The following is a 17,798-nucleotide window of genomic DNA, read 5'->3' as shown; positions in this document are numbered from 1 at the left end:
AAAAGAAGTGCCACCCGTGGGAAGCAACTCACGGCAAGTGTCCTGGACAACATACACATCCTACAGAAAAGATCGCTGTAAAGTTGGACTTGTTCACCCCCCCTAATTTGTTGCCGTTAGAAGAAGTGTCACCAGCAACAGACGGTATGTACTCATCTTTTTGTGCTAACCTTGCTGCTAGCTGCTGCTAACCCTCGCTGTGTGTTTAGTAATGGGAGCTGCCTGGGACTCCGGTTACTGAAAAGCCAGACGGACCCTTTAAAACATTTGGCAGTATTTTGGTTCAACCTTTGTTTTAGGACAGCGTAGCCGTCGTTATGCTGCCAATTATTTCCTTTACCACGCAGCGTTTACTAGTCTAGTAACGTTAGCTGGAGGCACATTACACTGGCCATATGTTGTTTTATTATATTTCTTCAATATAATGCGCTTTTATTGATAGCTTAACATATGTGGGAATATCTTAACACTTGGTCACCACGTTCCGGTTTCAACCATTATAGTATTTTCTTCTCGGCAGTGTCGTATTTGAACAGCTGATCCTCTGATCTCACATGGAAGAAAGCGTAAAACAGCACATTAGGTTTAAAAATGTTTTTTCCGTGGCAGCTGATAATCTGATTGCGCTATGTAGGGCATCCTACCATGGAGAGGTTTATGCTCTTTTTGATCGCCTTCCCAGTGTTTTCTGTTTTATTTTTGTTTTGTCGGAGGGAAGGAGACGGTCATCAAGGGAACGCTTAGCCTTCAGTCATTTAACTATGTAGTTTTGTATCTGGTGGTTATGGCTAACAGGAGTCTGAAGCCTGCACCTATATCTGCATTTTGCTCATGACTTCCGCATGCCTTTAGCCATTAAATCGTATAATGTCAAAGGCAAAATCTTACTCTGATATAGCCGCAGCTCTAAAATAGAATATAGGTCCCTGCAGTCAATTTGTGTGTGGTCAGCTATGTTTCTACTTATTTGCATAATCTTTTCCCCAACTGAGCTTTCAAGTATGTAGCCTAGTTACTCAAGTTAGACGTCTAGTTTCACAAATGTGCTCTTTCATAGTGGTTCATATAATATGCATACTTGATGTTTCATTTCATTTTTAATTTATTTCAATCGTTCTGATTATTTCATTGAAAATAATACTGATGAGAAAAAATCCTCAGACAATTGAAAAGGAGCACAAAGAAGACAAACTTATTTTGTGTGCCCCTTTATCCAAAGGGGCACACGATATAAGTGACATGTCAGTGCCCCAAAAAAGAAAAAAATCACACAACTAGCAACAAACAGTCGCAAGTGTACAAAAACATGCAGCAAGCAGGGTTAGTTGACTCCAGAAACTGAGATGGCCATCCACTTCTGGGTGGTTCTGGCAAAAGGAAGAATAATAAGTTTGTGTTGGAGACGAGAGTTAGATTTAAATGAGAATAGTGTTTGTACAGATATGGTCATAGTGTACTATAAATATCTGCATTTTGCTGATGACTTCCTTGCCTTTCTAAAATCAAGGTTTTGTATGATGCCTGTGCAAGATAGTTTTCTATTTTTTGGTGAACTGTGGCCATTATAAGCTATATTAACATGCACTTGGTTAAATGAATCGAACTTTTAACTCACGCTTGCTTGCATATTTCCGTTTCATTTATCTTTTCTTATAATCTCTCTGTAGCCATTATTACTTCATGAGTGTGGTAATATCCTTCTTTTTGTGTGACTGCACGCATTACACGACTTGAAGTTTCATGTAGCTGTATTTAAATAGGGGAAACGTGGAACAGCTTGGTAGCTTCTAACTTCACCTCAGTTTGGAGCTATACCTATGCTGGGAGAGGCTAAATGTTAACAACATTTGCGTGACTGAGTGCACACACAAAGACCAGGCAGGTACGCATCAACTCGTCTAAGATCAGTTAAGAACATATCTCAGTATTGAAAAAACGGTGGCCAATTCCTTTAAAGGCCTCTTTATGTAGCTGATGGTTTTACTGATTTTACTTTATTGGTGCCCACTTCTTGTTTCTGTGCTTGATCAGAGCTAATGTTTGCTGTAGCTCTGAAGGGAGTCTTCAGTCTGTGTCTTGGCCCAACAGTTATTCTCGGGCTAGCAATGCTGTAGTCGTCCTCTCGGCAACTTGACAGTTTCTGGGGCAAGGACAGCATGTGCAGGTACTTTAGGTCAATCCAATGCACTTTGATTTTACTACACTGCACATGCTGCTCCAATCTGACAGTAACTGGCCCAGGCAGGTTGCTGATCGGTTCGGCCCGGGGGAAAGTCTGATCACCCCCCTCCGCCTAATCAAATGAAATGCCCTGGGTTTAGATAGGACGAGCAATCCTGTTCTAGTCAGGCTAGGTGAGAGATTTGACTTTCCCTTTGTCCATGTAACCACAGTGATTGTCCAGTGTTCATGGACCTACTCTTTCTGTGTGCAGTGTGTTTGTGTTTGTATTTGAGCGGGACCTGAGTTTGACCCCTGGCTTTGAATACACACAGCTGCTGCACCTCATGGGGGGACACCTATTACTGTTCTTCTGCCAACATTACTCAATCACAGCTCATCATCTTTAACTCTGTGGTTGAATGTAGTTATTTTTATTTTGTGCTTTACTACAAGAAATCAATCACTGACTAACTGTTTACAAATTACCCAGGACAACAGCCAATTAAGTGGGGATTAAACTGCCATTCCTTGGGTTAGTGGGAAACTGCTCAGCCTACTTGATATACAGTTGGGTGTGTCCACATTGCATGATTTTTGCTATAATAGGTTACTCATTGTGGCGAACATCGCATGTCAATGAGGGAAATAACACTGACAGTTACAGCGAAACCAGACAAAGATAGAAATGTCTTTCAGCTAACAACGAGCTTCTATCAAGTGCATCAGAATCCGAAACGCCTTTTTTACCATTGTGAGGGAAGGTGCATTCAGACACTAGGATTTTTTTGTGCAACCTGAAAAAAATAAAGATTGACAAGATAGCCTAATAGGGTTTTCAAGATTAACCAGTTTTGTTTTACTGCGGATATAAAAGCTCACAATAGGTTAATCGTAAGAATTTTAGGACCCGCGATAAACCACTGTCACGAGCCAGTGTTCAATCCAGCCCAAAACACATGAAGTCAGCGACAGGTTCTGCACAATCCAATGTACAAAGCAAATCATATCCATTTTCACTAAGGAAGAGTCCCAAAAGAACCATGTACACTACAGCTGCATTTGTTTTGTCGCAGTACAATTGAAAGTGAAACAGCCGATATGCTCCTTTGTTTAGTAACTCTTGTAATTCTAGTAAATTCATGAGACACAAATCAGACTTTTTATGGAAGATGTTTTGAAGACCTTTTTGCTTCTTTTAGATATGGCTAATAATATTGTATTGTCTGTATTTAATTTAGTTTTTTTGCATAAGGGTAAAAGCATATAAACAAAAGACAACAGGCTGAATGTTCAATAGGTTCTGGTATGGACGGACATCGTTAAGTTGGGTGCTATGGCAAAAGGAAAATCATACTTTTTACCCTAACCCTTACTATTGATCAATCATGACAGTCGACCTATTTGGCCATTTTTAGCTTATGTATGAGATTAAAAGTCTTAAAATGACTGCTGCTTTCACACAGTTGATAATGGAAAAAACGTTTAGTGCAGACTTGGTTATGAAAAGCAAGTCTTGTGTAAACTTCCCACTGTTGGAGCGAGTCTTGCTGAGCTGTGAATGTTTTGATAAAGTGATACAGCCCTACTCTCTTTTCCTTCACTGTGGCTTGTGTCTAAAGCCACTAAAAAGCATGGATTCGTTTATAATGTTCAGTTATACAGAGCTTTCACTATGACACTGTTTCCTTCCTTTGCTCATTTGGGGTTTCGCATTTGCAGACTAAGGAAGATGTTTCAGTACTGCTAGTATGGATTACTCATGTCAAGCTCTGGGTTTGCAAAATGAAGAAACTGTGTGTTATAACCATTAGTTATAAATTGTCTTAAACAGGGTTTACAGGATAGTAAACATGCTTCGATAATTGTTTTGCAGTTGCTTTTAAGTTGCTTTTAGCTCATCTTGAACCTGTGCACAAGTCAACCAAGTGACTTACTCTGTAAGCTGTTTGGGGATTGGGGAACTTGAAGAATACTGTAGTTGACTTTTGCTGAGCATAGAATCCTGTGTTAAAGTCCAGCAACTATAATTTTTATGTTGAATGCCACTATAAGGCGACAATACATACATTTTGGTTTTGAGGAAAGATGGGTCTCTTCATTAAATAAATACATTATCATATTTTGTGGCTTAATAGAACACCCCTGAACTTAAAAAAGTCTTAATATCAAATTTTCTTTCTGGGCACGATCTCTTTCAAGTTGACAGTTTTACTGACAGCCCCCCGGCATTTGTTATCCATTTTCAGTCCTCCTTGGTAGCAGATATCTTGTCCCGACTTCAACAACTTCTCATTTCAGTTCTCAGCTGAGCACAGATGCCTGGATGCTGACCTCATATCCTCCTCCCAGCTCAGAGGAGGGGGTGCCGCTGCTGCACACTGTACTCACTGTGTTTGGCTTTGGAATCGTTTCCTTTTCTTCTGTGCAGCGCTGCCTGCCTCTCTGGCCGTGCCTCTTTTTGTGCACTCAACAATGGGCTCCCTGTTTGGACTCGGACTGGCTTTAATTCATCCCCTGCTATACCCACATTGATCCTGTGGAGGGTCATCAACTTATGTAGAAATTAGAGCAAGAACGGTGAAATGGTCCGATATCCTTAATATCATGAACAAATATCCTAGCCTTGTAGTTTATACCCCCACAAACACGTTCTGATGTAATTGTTGGATTATAAAAAGAAGTATAATTCCCATATAGCAAAATGACCGTTAGATTCAGGATTTTTCTTAATGCCCCCGTTGTAGTTCCTATTTGATCGAACCCCTCTTTAAAATGTGCCCTGTGAACTGAATCTTACTGAAATATCGCTATACTTTTTTTTTTTAAATGTGCCAAGTTGGAGGAGCACTGTTGAAGGACAAGTATAATGTATATAAAATGTCCATTTAACATTGACTTAAAGTTTTGCTGCCTCTTCATCCAAGTCTATGTCTGTGTGTCTTGTTTATCGGGGCCATCAACCAATCAAGCAGCCAAACCATTGGTATATTTGACTTCCTTTAACTTGTTTCTTAACTTCCAACAACGGTCAAGCAGCATGTGTTGTCAGTAGATAATCACAGTGATGATGAGGCAGACAGGTAGAGCTGTGATGACAGGACAGTGCAGTGGAAATGCCTCAGTGGTGCAAGCGGCTGAGCCGGTCTCTGTGCATTCCAGTGTAATACTGTATGTTCAAGTGCAAACGCCCGTCCCCTCTGTCCCGGGTCGGTCATGTCCCTCTGTGTCTCAGGATGACTCCAGTAACAAGTGGGTTCACTGTTGACTGACGGGGTGAAGACAGACGGCCTTTTCCTGCTGCTTTTGGACTTGATTTTGAAAGCCCAATTTTTTTAACTGTAGCTTCAATAGATTTTGATGAACACATGATAATGGCTGTTTCTGGACCTAACTGTATCTTGGTGTTTGGATTGGTACATATGAGGCAAATAGTCTTTTTCTGTCGCTGTCAAGTGTTGACCTGACCAAGCCCAGTCTCGGGCTGATGCTCAACAAAAAGGAATGAGAGGCATTTACCTGCCGCCTGGTCACTGTTTGTCCCTACTCTCTCACATCCACAAGGAGAAACTCCAGAAGCCTCTTGAGAATATCAATGGGATTTTTACTTTTTCGTGGCGGGACGGTTGAGCTCATAGGATGCATATAACGGATAATGTTTTCACACCACACACTTTCCTGGTGTTGCCAGTCTGTGTCAGCAGCACATCGTCCCCTGACCTGTCGTCACTGTTCCTTTATCGCCTCTTTTTTTTGGACTTGGCCCCGTCCTGCTCCATTTGCACAGTATGGGCTGATATAGATTGTGCTAACGTCCTTAAATCAGTGAATGGAATGAAAAGGGCCTCTGGTGCTGACCGCAGCTCTGAGCTGACCAAGGGCTTTCCTTGGGAGATTTAGACCTGTGTGGGGTTTTAGATAAGAGGCACTGCGTCTTCAATCCTCTCATCCACACAGAGAAGCCCCGTCACTGTGACTAGTGCTAACCCCACCTGCACCAGGGGAAACCGCTTTACTTCTGCGACCTGTCAGCAATATACTTTACATTCACTTCATACACTGAGATTTGTTCTATTGTGAAATACAGGCTTGATGTGTAAAACGTCTTTTTGCTGAAGCCACCTCCGCTTTTAAAGATAATGTTAGTGTGTGGCGATATAACGGAGAATTCGTCCTATTGTGATTCTGTGGTTTCAAAGGTTAAAGCAGCCCTATGCTCAAATACAGACCCTTTCACCACTCACTGCTTCTGCTGCTGGATGAGCGACAAGTGGATTTAAGTAATCAGAGTGATGTGAGAACTTTCAGCAGATGCACCGGGCTGAAAGGGTAGATAGTAAGTGCACTAAATTCGTGGTAAAAATCATGATATGAATCTTTTTTCCATATCACCCTAATTGACAGCATGTATTATTAAGTTTAACTTTTACACTTGACTTATACGCGCATCACTTCCACTATAATCTCGACTCTATAGTTTACGGCAAATACTCCATCATTGCAATAAATCTCTGGTCTGCGTGTTTGCTGCGTGGTGTTCTCATTGACGATTATTTTGTGTCCTGCCCTTATCTGTTCCCTCAGCTTAATCAGCTGATGTGCGTCCAGGCCTTGTCACTGCTGATCTCTGATGAGTGCGCTGTGTCGGTGCGTCAATATTGTCCAAGGTCCTGTGTTCAAAGTAAAGTGACGTACATACTGCAACAACAGGACGACGATTATTATCATTGAGCAACATGAGCGAAGGCAAGACTGGTTTTGTCATGTAGCATTGATGATCGTACCAAGTTGTTTTTCTAATTTTTTTTTAACAAAGCATGAATCATTATTTCACGTAAGCACTTTTTGTACCATGGCTTGACGAGTAGATTTTGCAGTTGCTTGCCTCGCTCCTCACCGGAACTAAATTGGCAAAAGTTGATTCTCCAGTCTCTCCATAGAAACCTATTCCTTTCTCCACAGTTTTTCTCGATAGTCCATTAAATTGTAACTTACGTTTAATTGACCTTTTGCGTCTTTGTTTTTTGTGTTCCTTCAGGAGCTGTTGCCCCACTTTCGGCCCAGCTAACCCCTGCCCTCCCGCCAAAATCCGTCTCTTGGATGTGACCACGAGGCTGATCAGGAGAAGTCACCATGTCCTAAACGCAGATGGGCCGCCGGGAGGAGCCCTGTCTCCCTATGCCGGCCCTCACCCCTCCTCCCCCCTCCACCACCTCAGCTCCTCGTCCCCCGGCCCCATCCCGCTGCCGGACCTGTCCACGCATGCCCGAGACAGGCTCCCCGGTCAGGGCTCCCCTCTGTCCCACCCTTCCCCTCTGTCCTCCAGGGAGACCAGCCTCCACAAGCAGCAGGTCCTGGGCGGAGGCATGGGTTCCGACCGGGACATCCAGTCCACTGCCTCCTCCATCTCCCTGCCGTCTGTTAAGAAGGGCCCCAAGAAGAGACGCCTCTCGCTGGCCTCTCTTTTCAGACGGCGAGGGAAGGAGTCCAAGTCGGGACGCCACAGGTCCAGGGAGCCGCCACCGCAGGGGGTGCCGGGGCTTGGGGCGGCGGAGGGCATCGCCAGCATCGAGAGCATTCACTCCGAAATGTGTAACGAGAAAAACTCTGCCTTCTTCACTGCATCGGGATCCACTGTAGCAGCCTCCACCTCTTCGGCCTCAGGGCCCTCCACCGTCTGCTCCTCCTCCTCTAAAGCCGCAGGCGGGACGGGGTCGGAGCTGCTCGAGTGCCCCCTGTGCCTCCTGCGACACTCGCGAGACTGTTTCCCCGAGATCATGACCTGTCCTCACCGCTCGTGCATGGACTGTCTGCGCCAGTACCTCCGCATCGAGATATCGGAGTCCCGCGTGAACATCAGCTGTCCCGAGTGCTCCGAGCGCTTCAACCCACACGACATCCGCATGATCCTGGGGGACCACGCCCTCATGGAGAAGTACGAGGAGTTCATGCTGCGCAGGTGGCTGGTGGCGGACCCCGACTGTAGGTGGTGCCCGGCTCCAGACTGCGGGTAAGAACCAATGCTCATGTTCCCCCTTAGTGGCCACGAGGGAAGTTGTTTTGTGCCATAGTGTTATCAGGTTAGATCATTTCTGTCGCTTGATGCCATATGGGGGGAATCTTCTAAAGTTCATAAACATTCACCACAACTGCCTTCATTTTCCTGCACCCGTACGCTCTGGCATAATAGATCTACTTTTCTTCGTTTGAGTTAAGTGTAATTTGTTCATATCACACCTTCTATTTTCACACACATTAGTCACCAGACCATGAGGCTGTTACCCTCCTTTTCCTATGACTCAATGCTCATTGACTCTCAGCCTCTGTGTCACTGCAGGGTCCAGCGGTGTCTGTGGCTCTCTGACAGACCACAACAGCAGCGCATTTGATCAGAGTCTTTACTTAAACAAACATCACTGTCCCTGAGGAGTAGGCCATAGTGCAGTGGTGTAAAGTTCAGTCCAAATCGAAGCGAAAATGAAGCAACATTTGGAAAATCATTACTGAAACGATAATTTTCCAATAAATTGTGCAGCATTGATGAATTTGTACACTAGGCCTTACTTTGCATAAAAGCTGCAGTCCCACATACTCTGAAATACAGGTGCTCCTTGTATTAGTAGCAGTTTAAAATGTCTCCAGTGAAGGGAATCTTGATTTAAAAAAAAAAAAAAGAAAAAAAGCAAAAGGCCCATTTCCCAAATCCCCACAAGTGCAGAATGTTTTAGTAAATGTAAAAAAGGCCCTCTTCTCTCCCCCCTCTTAGCCATTTCCTTTTCTTCCAGGAATTGTTTGCCGTGAGGGGCTTGTAAACCTTGCTCTTCCCTCTCCTTGACTTCTGGAAGGGGCTTCTCTTGTGCGTCTTTCGTGGTCCGTAGTAAACCTTGAACAGTCGGTCAGCTGCGTCTTGCGTATGTCCAGTTCTGTAACCTTGACCGCAATGGTCACAAATGCACCGTGTCAAGCAGAGTCGCTGGAATGCCTTTGTGCAAGACGATTTTGGCAACGTTTCTCTTCTGGAAGGATGTTTGTTTTGGTGTAGTTTGACGTCATCGGTAGAGGGATTTTTGAGCTTCTGTTAGGGATGAAATGGTTAAGTGAAACCAGCTGTAACACTGGAATTAAGACTGTAAATAGATCAAGTGATTTAAACTGCAATGAATGTACACTTTTTTTTATTTATTAAAGTTTTTTTTTCTATTTCAAGTATCCCAAAAGTGTGTTGCAGAGTTGTTGAATAAGAATCACGGAACTGTAACCCAAAAAAAACATTTAAACGGTTGTAGTTTTTGTTTTTCCCAGTTACACGCCTATCAGTATGTTGCTAATTCATTCCATGGGTTTCACATTTTGGGTATTTGTTGTGTGTTATCTGGTAACCAACCATGAAAGCCTGCTTTGCCTTTGTCCCTTAAACCTAGATTAAGGCAAATGATTTACTATTTTGTTTCATTACCTAGTTAATAATTCATCCTTAACACGATTGTCTTTCACCTCTTTATGGACAAAGACTTTCAACAGCCAGCCTGTCTGCTGTCCCGGCCTCGCAGAAAGCTGATCCCGCGCAGAGGAAGCGTCCTGGGCTCTGTGCGCCTGGTGATTTGAAATGTAACGCCGCAGTTTGTGACGGAGGGGGACCACTCGTCTCCTGCTTCAGTTACAAATACGTCACTCGCCTCTGGGTTTCCCTCAGGAAACCAAGCCACTGCCACTCCACGCCTGCTGTCGTCATTTGTCTTAGTCGGGGCTTGAAAGGTTTATTGCAGAGTAATCACATGTATGTTATCTGCGCGAGACATTGTGCTTCTTCTTTTTTAGCCTTTTTGTTTAAATGCACTTCTACAGCATTTAACCAGCGGCGCAGCTCTCGAATCTTGCCCAGCGCGGTTTGCTGTTGTGTAAATAAACCAAAGGCAGCACCGTGTCTTACCTGGAAATGTCAGGCCCCAACATGCTGCAACTTGGATATTAAACAAAAATAATAAAGAAGAAATCAATTTATGAAGCTTAAGCATCATAAAAATAAATATATTCAGCTGTGGGTCAGTTTATACACTTGATTAAACATTGTAATGCTTCCATCTCTGTGTGAATATATCGTAAATAAACTAAATAAATGCTCTCTCTTCATCACACAATTTCCTCCATGACATAACTCCTCCCGACTTATCTAAAACATTTGACAGGACCTTTAACATGTCCCTTTACTTGGAGCTTGCATGTTGGTGACAAATCAAGCTTTCATGTCGTCTACAGAAAAAAAAGAACTTTCCTACGGAGTGCCGGGTTATCCCCCTGAGCTCGTCCCGTCCCACACAGAGCTGTATGACTTCACTTGGGGCCGACAGTAAAGTTTGTTATTTCATCCACGGACAAACAACAGCTTCACAGGCCTCAGTGTGTGATGTTATGGCTGACCGCGGGCACAGACAGAGAATAGGCCTGTGTTATTGTCGCTGAACGCCTTTGTGACACTGGCTGCAGAGAGGCCCCTGTCCAGAGCTGTGAAGAGCTGCAGCTGTCCCACGTCCAGCCCTGTTGAACCCGCGTTAAAAACGGCATCTGTCGACGTAAACAATCACTAGATAGACTCGCGCTTTGTGTTAAGAACTTCTGCCGATGGCGAAATGGAGCTTATTGCGATCAGACGTGTCAGCTTTCTCTTCAAACCACACTGTCAGCTGGTGGATGTGTTTCCAGCATTCAAAGAAAATCTTAATGGTAGAAAAAGCATTTTGAGTGTTAATGTTGTTCTTCTTCCACCAGGTATGCCGTTATTGCCTTCGGTTGTGCCAGTTGCCCAAAGATCACGTGCGGCCGAGAGGGGTGCGGCACAGAGTTCTGTTACCACTGTAAACAGCTGTGGCACCCCAACCAGACGTGTGACGCAGCGCGGCAGCAGCGGGCCCAGAGCCTCCGACTCAGGACTGTCCGATCATCGTCTCTCAGCTACAGCCAGGAGAGCGGCGCTGCTGGTGGGTGATCTGTCCCGGCTTTGTGAGACATGCAAGCATCGTGTCTCCTGCTTTTACAAGAAATATACTTAATGGAAACTCATAGATGCAGAGAGCCACTAAATGGAGATGAAAGATGAGATTTGGTAACAGAAAAGGCACATGACGTTAGTTTGTGTGAGTGAGGAGGAAGCAGAGGAATAGAGTTGAATAGCGGCAGATGATTAATTGAACTGCAGAAAAGGGAAATGGAGGTGACTCATGTTTTTAGTATTAGATTGTAGCAACTGTGTATAATAAAAGACATTCAAATATCTCTCTCGCTTCCAGCTGACGACATAAAGCCATGTCCTCGCTGTGCTGCGTACATCATCAAAATGAACGACGGCAGCTGTAATCACATGACCTGTGCTGTGTGTGGCTGTGAGTTCTGCTGGCTCTGTATGAAGGAGATCTCAGACCTGCACTACCTGAGGTACCTTTAGACACATGTCATTTAAATAACACATTAAAAAGACAAAAACTATAAATATTCAAGCGTGTGCTGTACCAGCCGGCGCTGATGTGTGATATTTTGCCCCCGCAGTCCTTCAGGCTGTACTTTCTGGGGGAAGAAGCCTTGGAGCAGAAAGAAGAAGATTTTGTGGCAGCTGGGAACATTAGTGGGCGCTCCGGTCGGCATCGCCCTCATCGCTGGCATCGCTATCCCCGCCATGATCATCGGCATCCCGGTGTACGTGGGGAGAAAGGTGGGATAAAACTGCCCTTATTGGTTGGATTTTATGTAGTGTTGATCTTTTTCATCCTTTTTTTTTTTCTCCCAGCAACCGAGTGAATGCTCATTGATCTCATTCATACATTTCCTTCAGGGTCTTTAGTAGATCTTTTCTCAGTCTCCACCTCCCACTTCTATGACTTTATTCATCAGAGGGATGATGCACTCATTCCTAATCCTATCTGTGCACAGTTTTAAATGTTTCTTCCATACAGTTACTGTGCTTAAAAAAAAGTCCTGCTTATACATTAGGCAAGACAGCAATGTTTTCTTGATGTATTTATTTTCCAAGGCTTGTGCAGTGCCCTTCGATGCTGCTTTCTTTCTTGATAAATGATGTAAACAGTGTTACATAACTGTCCATTTCACACTAATTAAACAAAGGCACAGGAACAGAACGCAGCATGTTCGTCATTGTATTTCTAATTCCTTGATGTAAAGAAAAGAGAACCAAAACCTCCCATCATGAGCTGACCATGGCCGTGAAATGGAAGTCATCTGAGGTCAACTTGGCCTGCATCAATAACCTGCTTTGTTTCATTTGTGTGTATCCGCGGAGCAGATCTATTTATTAAAACGCATGAGCGAGATCTGAACTGAAAGTATTTGAGCTGCGCAGAAATCCCCCAATAAACAAGCCAAAAAATGTTGCAGCCAGCGCCGCCTTCGTCTCTGGGAAAAAAACTCAGCCCAGTGTGATCTTATGTCACTCCTGAAGCATCTGCGAGTGAATCACCAGCTATAGGGAATAGAAAAGCACAGCATTTCTATGAGAAAATGACACACATTTTGTATAATGTGTCAATTTCGAAGCCATTGCTTTCTTTATTTGAATACTATTCCCTACACCGCTCCAAAACATACTTGATATTGATTGATTATGTTCATGTGTTTCATGTTTACTCTCCATTACTCTACAACTTGTTAAAGAAGCCTAAAACGTGTACTGCTAGCTTGGTTAATCGAAAACTATTGAATTAACTAATTAAAACTGTGGGGAAATAATGCAAATTGATGAGCTGAACGGTGTGAGGAAGTTCATAAGCCTTTGGAGGATATCTGTGTTCCCTATGGAGAGAGTGGTCTTGCTCTGCTTTTAAAATGTTAAAGAAGGAATTAACATGTGCTTTTAAATCTTCTGTCCTGATTCACGTGTGTCCATTTTGACTTCAGATCCATAACCGTTATGAAGGTAAAGACATCTCCAATCACAAGAGAAACCTGGTTATCGCTGGAGGAGTGACTTTATCCGTCATCGTGTCTCCTGTTGTAGCCGCAGTCACAGTCGGTCAGTCTGTCCTTCTTTTTCTCTGCTTTCTCTGTTTTCTTACCCAATGTTTGGCTTTACACAGCTTTTTCCAGGAAGTAAGTTTGATGCTAAAGCTTATGTTATGTAAAAAGTAATGAGATTTGGTGTGCGGTTACATAAAGATGGGAAAGTTTACAAAGATTTCTGTTGTTTGGTTTTGTAAGCTGTAGCAGATTGGCTTTTCGCTGGTCTGTTGATGTCTTGGTTTTGCTCACTTCCTCTCTGTCAACCCCCTCAGGGGTCGGCGTTCCCATAATGCTGGCTTATGTGTATGGAGTGGTGCCCATTTCCCTGTGCCGGAGCGGAGGATGTGGCGTTTCAGCCGGTAACGGGAAAGGAGTTCGGATCGAGTTTGACGACGAAAATGATATGAACATTGGAAGTGGCGCAGCAGTCACTGGTGAGTTTTTTTAGTCTTGGTTCACTGGATCTTTGAGAGGGAGAAGTGTTCCATGTTCCCGTTCTGCCTCCAAAATGTTATTGTTTTTGCTGTATTTCATTCTAAGCTGGATCAAGAATGCCTCATTTGAAACATGAACACCAGATATTGTGCCAGATATTGTATATCACTTTATTGTACACTTCCCTCTCTCCAGATACCACTTCAGTGGCGGACACCAGGAACAACCCCAGTATTGGTGAGGGCAGTGTGGGGGGCCTCACGGGGAGCCTCAGTGCCAGCGGGAGTCACATGGACCGGCTGGGGGCGCGGGACAACCTGAGCGAGACCGCCTCCACCACAGCTTTAGCGGGAGCCAGTATCACGGGCAGTCTGTCGGGCAGCGCCATGGTCAACTACATCAACAGGTGCGGTTCCTACCCCTGTTTTAGATCCTCGTTCCTAACCTTGTACTTGAATCCCTGATCCTTTCTGTCTCCAGGTTGGAGGTGCAGGCCGACGTGCAGAAGGAGCGCTGTAGTTTGAGTGGGGAGTCCGGGACAGTCAGCCTGGGCACAATCAGCGACAACGCTAGCACCAAAGCAATGGCTGGATCCATTCTTAACGCCTACATGCCCCTCGACAGGTCAGCTGTTAAATGATTTAAATTTAGGACTGTTTTATCCCAATTTTAGACAAAAAGCATTAAGCCCTTTTTCTTCTTGCAGAGATGGCAACAGTTTGGAGGTGCAGGTGGATATCGAGTCTAAGCCCGGGAAACTGCGTCACCACAGCGGCAGCAGCAGCGTAGATGACGGCGGCCATGTTGGTCGCTGCGGCTGGACCTGTCCCGCGACTGGCTGCTCCTCCGAGGGCAAGGGCTCCACCTCCAAATGGGCCAAAGACGCTTCTTGCTCCACCTCCAACGGCAAGAAGAGCAAAGGCAAGCTGCGCAAGAAAGGGGGCGGCACCAAGATCAACGAGACTCGCGAGGACATGGACGCACAGCTTTTGGAGCAGCGCAGCACCAATTCCTCCGAGTTCGACTCGCCCTCCCTCAGCGGGAGTCTGCCCTCCGTGGCCGATTCCCACTCGAGCCACTTCTCCGAGTTCAGCGGCTCGGACCTGGAAAGCATGAAGACGTCCTGCAGCCACGGCTCGGGAGGCGCTGGAGGGGACTACCACACCCGCTTCGCCACCGTCAGCCCTTTACCCGAGGTGGAGAACGACCGCCTGGAGACCTGCCCTGGATCTTCCTCCGCTCTCCCGGGACAGTGCGGCTTCGCGGCGCCTCACTCGCCCACCTCTACCACCTCGTCGCTAGGACACGGGGCCGAGATGTCCCCCTTGTGTTTCATCACGGAGGAGAATGTAAACCTCGTCTGTCCCGCTGACTCTGACTCTCAAAGCAACAACGGGGAAATGTTGAAAGAAGCGAATAACAACCACCAAGAAACGCCTCAAACTCAGCCGCAGCCTAAGATCTCGTGCATACAGACAGACATCTAGCATCTCGATACCTTTAAGTGCTGCACTTTCTACCGCGATCAAACCTTTGCGCCACTAATCGCTAAGAGTCACTGCTGACAGTTTATCATTGGTTTCTGTTGTCATCGTGTTACTGTGGGAATGGTGTTCTTTTGCCTAACATGGCCAGTCATGCTCATTGACTTTATAGCGCAGGTATCGAGTCCGGCAGCCCTTACGCAAAGCTTTATCTTTCTGATTGGTGGAGGGGAATAAACACGACTTCACGTTTAGAAATATCAGTCTTTAAAACCAAAACGAACTAGGACCATGCCCGTGCTTTAGACAGATTACAATGAGGATGACTTGCCAGGCTAGGATCACGGGATTGAAAAGTCCAAAATAACTGGTAAATGCCTGTAATCGCCGTTTGCCACTCGACGTCTAACAGCAGCCCTCTGTTTTCTCCTGTAATCCATTCAGTCAAAAGGAAAACCACTGTGCCACTTTGCTAGAACGATATGGGCTCGTAATGCGGATGCAACACAACGCTGGAGCTCTGTGTTTTCCTATGGGACCAGGCAATGTGACTTTACTCATCAATTCAGCTTTTTTTCTTTTTTTTTTCCTCTTGGACATTCTGTAATGTCAATATTATGAGGGGCTTTTGTGTCTTGTCTATTTATTATCATTTTGATTTACTTGTACCTTAAATGTTGCCTCTGAACCCTGTTTAGTTGAAGGCACAGACTCAGCATCGAACAATAATCTTTTGTTTTGAATAGTGAGGTTGTGTGTCATGTCGAGTACCTGCAGTAGATATTCGTCGCTATTGTTGTCTTTTTGGAGACTAATTGATTATTGTTTAAATTCCGAGCATGTGGCTTATATTTGGCTCAGCTTATTTAATTCAGTTTATCCTTTTTTTGCCAAAGACTAGTAGTTAACCTGTTTGAGTAATTATTCGATAAGGTCACGACTTTAATACTAGAATTTTTTTTTTTTAAAGTAAGTTGCAGAATTGGACACAATGAAGTCTAAACTGGGTGTATATTCAGAAAAAGGACTAACTTCAATTCATTTCCGAAGCATAAATAACTGATCTTCAATTCAAAAGAAGAAACTGCAGAAGATCCTGAATACAACCCGAAAGTGCTTTGATTGGTTGCGATATTCTATTCTGCATAGTGCCAAAGTGAATTTTAAGTTAGATTTTATTCAATTGCTCTCGCCTTCAAGCCTTTTCTACTGCAGGTAACACACCCCATACAACTTTGCATTTAAATTTAAAGACTGTGACGCGCAACAGTGGATGAATGAATATAGTAGCTAGCTCTTACCCCACTTTTGGGAGATGGTGCTTCATATACTTTTTGTTTAGCACTCATTTTTCAACCTGTAGCTATTCAATTGCCTAATATGACATCCACTCTTGTCATGTTAAACGGATGCTGAGTCTATTCCTACTTTTGTTTAGTTGAAGGGTTATACAGTTACAGATATGGTCTCTGGAAGGCCATGGTTGTTGAAGGCAGTGGTGACTAATACTGGGGTATCGGTCCATATCCTGACCCGGTGTCGATGGGTTTTAAGGTTTTGCGAGTTTGGATAACTTGGTCAAACTCATTGTGCCTTCTACAAGTATTTAACTTCTCCGTTTCCCTCATTGTGTCTTTGCAGCCGTGTCCTTTTTATGCCTGTTTTTGGTTTGTGTCCAAGCGATGGTAGACGACAAACTCTCTTCACAAAGGCCTACCAAAGACACCGCTCAGGCTTAAAATCTTTCTACCATCGATGTGGTATCTTGTTTTTTGTTTTTTTCACTTGACACCACGGGGACAAGAGATGCAAGGAGTAGCCCGTCAGCACCTGCACTGTTAAATGTATTTTTCCATTTACTCACTCTCTCTCTCTGCCATACAGGAGTCATGTTTTTCTCTGTTGGTCCTGTCGATTTGTGCCAAATGGTGCTGCTGAGTACACTTGAACGTTATAAAGTTGGGGAAAGTATTTTGTAAAAGTGTCATATTTAATGGGACTTGTTTTAAGCGGTTGTTCGGAGTTGCGGACCGGAGCAAAGGCATTTTTGGGGGCTAATTAAAATCAAATGCTATAGTTTAGGAGGGGACCTGATAAAAGAGCAATGTGAGATATTGTGAGACTAGACCCAAAGATCTTAAAGTTGCCCAACCTGCTTGAAAAAAACAAACTGCAACTGCTTCTACTACTACTGTTACTGTTTGCAAAAGCTTTATTCAATTGTAAATGGCCTCGTCACTTGTCATTGCTCTCGTCTTTATCTCCGAATATCTGCTTAATTTATAAAACCAGCCAAAATTATTTTACAGGTCCACTTTTACAAAATACTTCACTATTACTTCTTCTTTCAGAGCGTCGGCCTGAGTGCCCAGTGGCCGCCTTATCCTGTCACTGAGCTGACTTGGGTGAACCTCTTCTATTGAATGGCATTTTGACCCAAGTCTGTTAAGGAAGATACGACCATTTTGGCGTTTTGGTTCAGCAGTAAGAGGCTACATACACTGTAGTCCACTTTTCTTTTTTTCCTTTCTGGTTATGTTCATCCATTCTTACCGTAAGCCCTCATTTTGAAAAGAAAAAAAACAACAACACTAGTGCCACATTTGATTTGCAAGTTGGGCAGAATGGCATAAGGTATTTGTATATTTGTTTGGTAATTTTGCTTTACTATATGCGTGTAAATGCATATCAAAATTAAAAAAAAGGTATCCAACC

At 44.1% G+C, this 17,798-nt stretch overlaps 1 protein-coding gene across 1 annotated transcript; it reads left to right on the top strand.

Moving 5' to 3' along the window:
- The first annotated feature begins 7,203 nt into the window (after positions 1-7,203).
- On the top strand, positions 7,204-16,057 carry LOC306966166 (E3 ubiquitin-protein ligase RNF19A-like). Its single transcript, XM_079560821.1, has 9 exons — positions 7,204-8,170; positions 10,927-11,135; positions 11,445-11,589; positions 11,701-11,863; positions 13,063-13,177; positions 13,437-13,598; positions 13,795-14,005; positions 14,080-14,223; positions 14,306-16,057. The coding sequence occupies exons 1-9, from the start codon at positions 7,527-7,529 to the stop codon at positions 15,084-15,086; spliced, it is 2,574 nt and encodes an 857-aa protein (XP_079416947.1). The 5' UTR covers positions 7,204-7,526; the 3' UTR covers positions 15,087-16,057.
- The last annotated feature ends 1,741 nt before the right edge of the window (positions 16,058-17,798 follow it).

This window comes from Gobius niger (assembly GCF_951799975.1).
Source record: "Gobius niger genome assembly, chromosome: 8".
In the NCBI taxonomy this organism is placed as follows: domain Eukaryota; kingdom Metazoa; phylum Chordata; class Actinopteri; order Gobiiformes; family Gobiidae; genus Gobius; species Gobius niger.
This window is presented reverse-complemented; position numbering and strand designations above follow the sequence as displayed.

Bases quoted from the DNA above. Each gene is read 5' to 3' on its own strand.
- LOC306966166 (XM_079560821.1), top strand. From the start codon at position 7,527: ATGGGTTCCGACCGGGACATCCAGTCCACTGCCTCCTCCATCTCCCTG. The intron at 11,590-11,700 runs GTACCTTTAGAC...TTGCCCCCGCAG, and splicing joins TCAGACCTGCACTACCTGAG to TCCTTCAGGCTGTACTTTCT. The intron at 11,864-13,062 runs GTGGGATAAAAC...TTTTGACTTCAG, and splicing joins CGGTGTACGTGGGGAGAAAG to ATCCATAACCGTTATGAAGG.